We start from the raw sequence: 8,006 nt of genomic DNA, 5'->3' as shown, positions 1-8,006 counted from the left end.
GATTGTAGCTTAGTTTGTCGGTTTCCGAGCTCTAGCTTTTTATGTTATAAAAATATTATTAAGAAAACATAAACCACTACCATCCGATTTCTCTAGCATTTAAAAAAAAGTAAGATTTTTTTCATCATTTTTGAAAAAATACGTGATTTTAAAATTTCAAAACTAGGACCCGGTCAGCTAGACGACCGCCGATCGGCACACTGGCTGCTGACCAAGGTTTTGGTTTGATGCATACGGTATTGCTTCATGTTGCTTTCATGCATACGGTATAATGGCTGACAGGCCTTATGGCTAGTCGGCCACTAGCTGTCGGTTGGCGTCTGGTTGCCGACAGATTCCTAGATTCGTAAATTTTTTAAATCACGCATTATGTGTAAAAAACTTCAAAAAGGAATTATTTTAAAAAATTGCATTTCTCTAGGAGATATTTCATTTTCCTTTGTTAATTGTTTGCAACATACTAATGTATTAATTTACAAAATAGAGATAAAGTTAACAAGTACCAATGTATGTATTTTGTAAAATAATTTCGCAATGAAGGAGATAAATAGAAGGAAAAAAGGTTTAAATAAATTAAAATTATTTTTTAACATTTTTCACTATAGATGATGCCCTCGCATTTGCGAGGGCCACCTCGCTAGTTACTCATAATGTTACTCTGTAGCAAACTATGAGCTTAATTACTCATATTGTTAACTTTAAAGACCAGTGGCAAGGCGCATTCAACTAGTGAGTTCAAAGATAGGAGTAACAATTGACAAGCATATACAATAGAGTTTAGCACATTGAATTACCTCATGAATCGCATAGAATGTTGCCGTTGGAGGTAGTGGCCAAACAAGAATTACAAACATGGTTCGTGAATGAAGTGAATGAAAGGTGCACCAGAACAGATTTTTTTTTCTCGAAATGGGAGCATGCCCCAGCCTTTGCATTGACTGATGCATACACCTTCTTATTTTCTTATTAAAAGTTTCATCGTTTACAATTTATGGATCACAAAGGGTTGAAACATGAATCAACCATTTTGAAAATAACAAAGAGATACATATAGGGATTAGTCATCCAAACAGATATCCTAGCAACAAGTCGCCATCCACACCGGTTGAATAAATTCAGTGCTACCTTTTTCAAACGGTTGCACCCAGAAACCATGTCCTGGCGCAGCTCCTCCGGCTGGAGACATGACCACATACGGAGCCAGTGCGATGCCAGCGGGATAACCTGAAAAAAGGAAGATTGTTTGGATCTGTTAAAAATGATATCATTGTGTGTGTTTCATATAGCCCATAATAAAGCACAAGCTCCCACCCAAATTTGCGCTTTATCTTGTTTCTTAACCCCATGCAACCAATTTCCAAACAAATTCGTCATATTAGTTGGAGGTATTATACTGGATGTCATATGAACAACACGCCAAACAACTTTAGCAAGCGGACAGTCAAAGAATAAATGTTGTATGGTTTCATCTTGATTGCGGAAACAATACTTCATATTCCCCTGCCAATTTCTTTTTGCAAGATTTTCTTTAGTTAATACTACTTTTTGATGGAGGAACCACATAAAAATCCTAATTTTCAGGGGGATCTTAATCTTCCAAATGTATTTTTTGAGATAAGTAGTAAGACCATTCATGTGATGTAAATAAAGGGCTTTGACCGTATACACACCAGAGGTAGTTAGCTTCCAAACAAACACATCCTTATGTTCTGTTAGCTGGACATCCATGAGTTGGCGCACCAAGTGCAGCCACTGTGCCCATCTATTCTCCGAAAAAGCTAGTCTAAATTCTATATTTAGCGGGCTATGAGATAAAACATCAGCCACCGAAACATTTTTTCGTTGTACTATGTTATATAAGGATGCATATTGATGAGATAAAGGTGTGTCACCGAGCCATGTATTTTCCCAAAAGCGTGTGCTTACCCCATTGCCGATTTTGAAAGATCCTATACGAAAAGAAATCATCCTTAACTTTCATAAGTCCCTTCCAAAAAGGTGAGCCTGTGGCCTTTTCCTTAACTTGGGATAAAGTTTTTGAGTTGAGATATTTATTATGAATTAGTTCTCTCCATACACCTTCTTTGCTAACTAGTTTGTAAAGCCATTTTCTTAACAAACATCTATTCTTAATGTCAAGAACCTCAATTCCAAATTTCTCAAAAAAAAAGAACCTCAATTCCAAGACCCCCTTGATCCTTTGGTCTACATATAATATTTCATTTGGACAATCTATATTTCTTCTTATGGCCATCACTTTGCCAAAAAAAAATCTATATCTAAAAAAGTTTAATCTTTTTCTAACACCCTTTGGTATTTCAAAGAAAGACAACATGAACATGGGTAGGCTAGTAAGAACAGAGTTGATTAGGACAAGTCTATCACTATAGGATAGAATTTTTCCCAACCAACTTGCTATTTTTTTCTCAAACCGGTCTTCCACCGGTTTCTATTCTCCGTTTCTTAATTTTCGAAAGTGAATTGGTATTTCTAAATACCGGAAAGGAAAGGAACTTGACTCACAACCGAACAAAATCATATACTGTTATTCTAATTCTTTCGCTTGTCCGAAACAAAAAATTTCACTTTTATGAAAATTAATTTTCAGTCTAGATAGTTTTTTCAAAAATACTCAGAATCAATTTCATATTGAGGGCCTTTTCTAGATTGTGTTCCATAAAATTAATGGTATCATCAGCATATTGAAGAATCGATACTCCCCCATCAACCAAATGCGAGATGAGATCTTCAACTTGTTCATCTTCTTTTGCTCGTGCAATAAGAATAGCTAAAACATCTGCCACTATGTTGAATAAACTAAGAACATATGCACCAAAGAGCACGATACTAAGGAACATTATTAATTCTGACTAGTCCAGGCCTCCAGGGCGTACGTCAGATGATCAACCGGTTAGGTAGGTACGGCACTAGCCTTGTTGATGAACGCGCACGTCTTCCTTATCTCGCCCTCGGCGCTGGTCTTCACTCCGATGTAGCCCATCTTCACCATGGCATCTTCGAAGTCATGGTTCCACTGGATTGGGCCTAAGAACTTGCCTCGGAAAACGGGGAGTTTCCCGGCATAGAATTTCACCAAGCTCTCAGTCTGCGAGGACGCTGTCAGCGATGCGTCGGAGTTGAAGAGCACTTCCCTGCTCAGGACGTTGCTGTAGTACTGGATGTCCAGCTTGTCGGGGGTCACAGCATCCTGCAGCACGTTTACGCTGCTGTCGGCGCTGCAGGCCCCGGTCAGCTGCCCGGCGAGCTTGGGTTCCATGGCGGTGCTGGAGTTGGCAGCCGGCGGGAGGCGGTCGGGGAAGGAGGAGCAGCCGGAGCGCCCGATGGAGTGTGCGCCGGAGAGCACGACCATGTCGTCCTGGCTGAGCCCCTTGGCGGCGAACATGGCCGTGGTTAGGTTGAGGTCGCCGAAGGGCGGGGGCAAGTTCAGGAATGTATCGGCGGCGCGTGACACATTCCCGTCGTACCGGCCGGCCGGCACGCGGTAGTTAATTCTGCCGGAGCTTAGGCTGTAGCTGGCGTCGCGGCCGGCAAAGGCGACGACGTCGGCGCAGGATACGACGCCCGGACAAGCCTTTTCCAGGGCGGCCTTTGCCGCGTCGATCACCTCGAAGCCGCGCAGACTGAGGTTCGGGAAAGCCGTCCTCTCCGAGTCTGGGCCGCTCAGCAGGACGGAGCCGTCGCAGCCCTGAAGAGAAAGAGAACCACACGGCCACGAGGGGCAGCATTGTGAGCCATGCATGCACGAACAATGAAACGAATATATACTGCAAGAAATGGATATATTGTAGGTACCTGGACGAAGCAGTCGTGGAAGAAGAGGCGTATGAGGCCGGCCTTCTCGCCGGCGGTGGCTTTCTCCACTGCCTCCTTCACGATCTTCTCCGCCTGAGGGCACCTGCCGTTGTGGGTATAGTAACCGACCCTGAGCCCAGGGGCAGGGCTCGCCGAAGGAAAAAACGGTGGGAATGGAAATGCAAAAGGCATGTTGGGAATCGGGCGTGGGAAGCCGTAGCCGGCGTAGACTGGAAATTCGCAGGACACGGCGCCGAGCAAAGACGCGATCACGGCGACAAGGGCAAGTTTGGCCATCTTCCTAGTAGCTAACTGCTTGGGTCAGCTAGCTGCTCGTTGTGTTTGCTCGAGACTCGAGATCGAGAAGACAAGATGGGATGAAGCAAACTCTTGCTGTTTTGCATGTGTATTTATAATCCGGCCGGCCTGACTTTTGCAGCCGATGTTTGTCAACTGGCCAGCAGGGAACACGTACATACAAGTTGATGTGCGTGCCACATGGCCATGATCGACCATACGGCGACTTCTTCTACGGAGTACCATCATCCTTCATCTATAGTTGGAAACTAGAAGGACCTGTCGCGCTTTGCGGCGCCCGTTTTTGTTGTTGTTCACGTGATGTGTGTGCACTGGCTTCACCTAGGAGCAAAGGCTATAATTTATATGTATGTAATTTATTTTTTTAGTTTCATACCCATGATCTGTTGTTTATCTTTTCCAGACAACATTTACATAGATAAGATAGATTTTTCCAGAAAATACTAAGATGCCCAATATAAAATATTGTACTTCCAAGCAACACAACGCCGATGCATAAAATTAACAAAAACTTTGAGAATTATCATCCATGCATGAAAGTGATTGGGCCAGAAAAATCTACAACAGTGAGAAAATATGAAATAATAAAAACATTGCTTATAATAAAAATAATTAATCACTAATGTCGATCGAACAGCTAGACAAAGTAAACTTCGAAGCATAAGAAGCTAGGGAAGCTAGGCAATTAGTAACAATTGCGAGGAAAAGAGAAATGAATAATAAAAGTCAGCAGTGATGGTGCAATATGAAATTCTTGTAGTGTTCCGCAGCGCTAGGACCATACATTTTCAAACCATTTATAAGAGTCATTATTTTTGTTAGCTAATAAAAAAAAGTGCGATCAACCAGAAGAGAGACCTTTATCAAAGGTACTAACAACTTGTGATGACTTGGAACTAACGAAGGCTATAGAAGAGATTAAATCCAATATACCCTGGAAGAAATATTTTCCCAAACGCTCAATGCTTCTAGCATTCAGGCATCACATGGATATGAGCAAAAGCACCTTTTCACAATGCCTACAGTACGACTTAAAAATGAAGTTCCCTATTGGTATTTAACCTTCTGCTCTTTCCAAGATCCAGTCTTTGGTAAAGTTGCTGTCAAATGAAAATAAACCAGATCAGTCATGCAAATGTATAAACGTATGGAATTTAAGATGTACCCTTCTTAGTTCTTACCTACAGCATGGATCATCTCAGTCTTGGGAGACCTTAAACCTTCTGCTCTTCCCAAGTGAGATCCAGTCTCTGATAAAGATTCTGGTCAATAAAACTAAATCATTGCATCATGCAAAAGTAAAATAAATATATAGAATTCAAGGAGGGGTGTACCTCTTATTTATAGCCGTGGTCATTTCTTGTTTTACACACTCAGTAACTCCCCATTTCGAAAGAAAAGTAATGCTGGCATGCCACGAGAACTAAGCTGACCTACTACTATTACATTCAGTGCCTGAGGAGGAAATTGAATCAATAGTGGATAGTCAGTCGGCACACAGTACTTTTTGTTTAACTATTGCTCGTATTACATCACGAAACCGAGCTTTGGTTACAATCATCCTTAGTCAGCTCCTCAACATCAGGAGGAACTGATCCACCTAATCTAGCCAGCTCATGGGCAACTCTGTTTCCAAGACAGCTCACTTTTAGAGACTACACAATGAGCAAGCGATAGAATAAGATTTTTAATATCTGAGACAAATCTGGAAATGACTGATTTACTCATACCTTTCGCATTCAGTTCAGGTATAAGGGCTGGGCAGTCATTTACGGTAGTTTGATGCTGCTTCTACCCCACAGATATAGTAGGTACGAAAATATATGGACAACAATCACACAAGATTCCAGCCAGAAGTGAATCGATGCACACTCTAGTAGTATGAGATAACAGCTGAAGCTCCATACAGACAACACCATTCTTATTATAGAAGATCCACGATAAAAGTGAATATAAAAAAAACGTTGACCAACGGGGGAATGATCCCTCCCTTGGCTATACGTTGTTAGGTAGGATGAGACTTTCCCGGTTTATTCGCCCCTGCTGCGAAATTACCGCGCATGGGGATTCGAACCCGGGTGGGCTGGCTGCGCACTCGCTTGCCTTGCCACTGAGCTCTCATAAAAGTGAATATAAGATATGTGCTACATTGATATACCTGTGGAACCAAATTCTCTACACCACATACGGTAAATGTTTTCCTGGGATAAACCTTACAATACTGCTCGACAAATATTGCAATCAGCAGAAGCAATCAGCATGAACTGGATACGCGAATATGAAACCAAAAAAAAAATCACACGCAGTAGATACAAATATTGAGCGCAAAGTTGAAAAAAGATATATTTACCTGCCGATCTGTTAGGGATAGAATGTGTCAGGCTTTGTCCCAAGCTTCATGTACTTCACTGTCAAGGACTCCATGATCTGCTAAAGATGCTCAGCATTTATTTTCGGATTTTATGGTGACCATCACTGCATCAAAGCATGCACCATATTCTTTCTCAGTAACATCATCAAACAACATTCATCCCACATTGAAGCCAAATTGGTGAGGAATTTCATACTGCAAGTACATTAGAGAGAGGGTGAAAGCATCTTACAAATAATATCCATAGCATGGTGTTTCGCATATTACCTGGAGCTATTAATCAATAAAACCTACAACATGGTGCAATCTATTCATTTCAAATAGCATGCCTAACCTGTAGCTTTCACAATGCCCATAGGTGTGCCATACTACGCAAATATTATTCCAAGTTTGCACACAATTTAGAAAACTATAGGTAGCCATTTGAGCTTACCGACATAATAGCTCTTAGATGCATCAATTATCACAAGTCATTTCCATGCCAACGCTCATTTTCACAGCTAAAACAGAGTAAGAGCAATGGTTTCTGTAAGGCTGGGTTCATTGTAATGCTCATGTAAGTGTAGCATCCAATTAGACTGGATGTCTGAAATATGCAGCCACCGACCGACTCATCTTCGGATGCAGCAAGAAAATTGGTTTCAATACTGAGATTGATTCAGTTGTACACGGTTTGCAGAAATCACCATGAAGTGAACGGTGGATTTTCTTTTCAGTCTTGCATTGACACCTAAAAGGTGCAGACCCAATTTGTGCATAGTTTTGAGTACTCGAATCCACCACAAATATCAATCTGCAGGGCCCTAAACCTCTGAAAAACTGGAACATAAAAGGCATCTAAGATGAGAGAATTGGGGGGAGGGGGGCGCCTTTGAAGCGGGAGATCCGACCTGCCACTTGAGTGCTCCTTGGGCCAACTGGGTGTACATGACGCCCAAATCGAAGTGATCAGCACAGGCGCCGTTGCTCGGCTCACCGGCGAGTGGAGGAGAGCCGCCGCGGTGCAGCGAGCATGAGCGGCCGGGGACAGCGGGATGCGCTGAAACCATGTCGTCGTGTGGCTGAGAGCGCGTGGGGATGCGGCGCAGGGAGTGGAAGCCAGGTCGGCGGTGCGGTTGAGAGCAAATGGGGATGCGGAGGCGGCGAGGCTGAGAGCAGCGTGGGAGCAAGGGGAGGCGGTTGGGAGGCGCGGAGACGAAAGGATCGGATTTTGGGTGGGGCGAAGGGCATCTCCAACCGCGCGTCCCAAACCGCCCCCGCACGTCCATTTGGGTCGACCCAGACAAAAACGTGGCCCAGCGCGGGGACGCACCGCAAAAGCGGACGGCCGCGGCGTCCGGAACGACGCAAACCCGGCCCAAATCTAGGCTAGGTTTGCGTGGCCGCGGATGGCACGCGCCGTCCGCTCGCGCCCGCGCGCTGGTCGCCTCGTCTCCCTTGGGCCCACCTGTCGGTGACCAGGGAGACTATTAAATGGGGACTGGAGAGGATCTGGCCCTTGATA

General features: G+C 43.6%; 1 protein-coding gene and 1 long non-coding RNA gene across 6 annotated transcripts; both read right to left on the bottom strand.

The window, feature by feature from the left end:
• Positions 1–302: 302 nt before the first annotated feature.
• LOC124647021 (peroxidase 2-like) lies at positions 303–4,110 on the bottom strand. The gene is made up of 4 exons (XM_047187026.1): positions 3,814–4,110; positions 2,924–3,706; positions 1,126–1,224; positions 303–338 (listed from the first exon to the last, which is right to left on the bottom strand). The coding sequence occupies exons 1-4, from the start codon at positions 4,108–4,110 to the stop codon at positions 303–305; spliced, it is 1,215 nt and encodes a 404-aa protein (XP_047042982.1).
• Positions 4,111–4,844: 734 nt separating this feature from the next.
• LOC124708312 lies at positions 4,845–7,513 on the bottom strand. 5 transcript variants are annotated; one of them, XR_007005095.1, is made up of 6 exons: positions 6,482–7,513; positions 6,290–6,395; positions 5,862–6,024; positions 5,466–5,786; positions 5,313–5,381; positions 4,845–5,231 (listed from the first exon to the last, which is right to left on the bottom strand). It is a non-coding gene; the product is annotated as an uncharacterized LOC124708312 (long non-coding RNA). The 5 variants fall into 5 exon arrangements; XR_007005096.1 differs by having other exon boundaries at positions 5,466–5,757; XR_007005094.1 differs by having other exon boundaries at positions 5,466–6,024; positions 6,482–7,321; positions 7,393–7,513.
• Between the last annotated feature and the right edge of the window lie 493 nt (positions 7,514–8,006).

The sequence above is a fragment of the Lolium rigidum genome, chromosome 4 (genome assembly GCF_022539505.1).
Source record: "Lolium rigidum isolate FL_2022 chromosome 4, APGP_CSIRO_Lrig_0.1, whole genome shotgun sequence".
Lineage (NCBI taxonomy): Eukaryota > Viridiplantae > Streptophyta > Magnoliopsida > Poales > Poaceae > Lolium > Lolium rigidum.
Note: the sequence above shows the minus strand (reverse complement) of the source record. Positions and strands in the feature narration are given on the sequence as shown.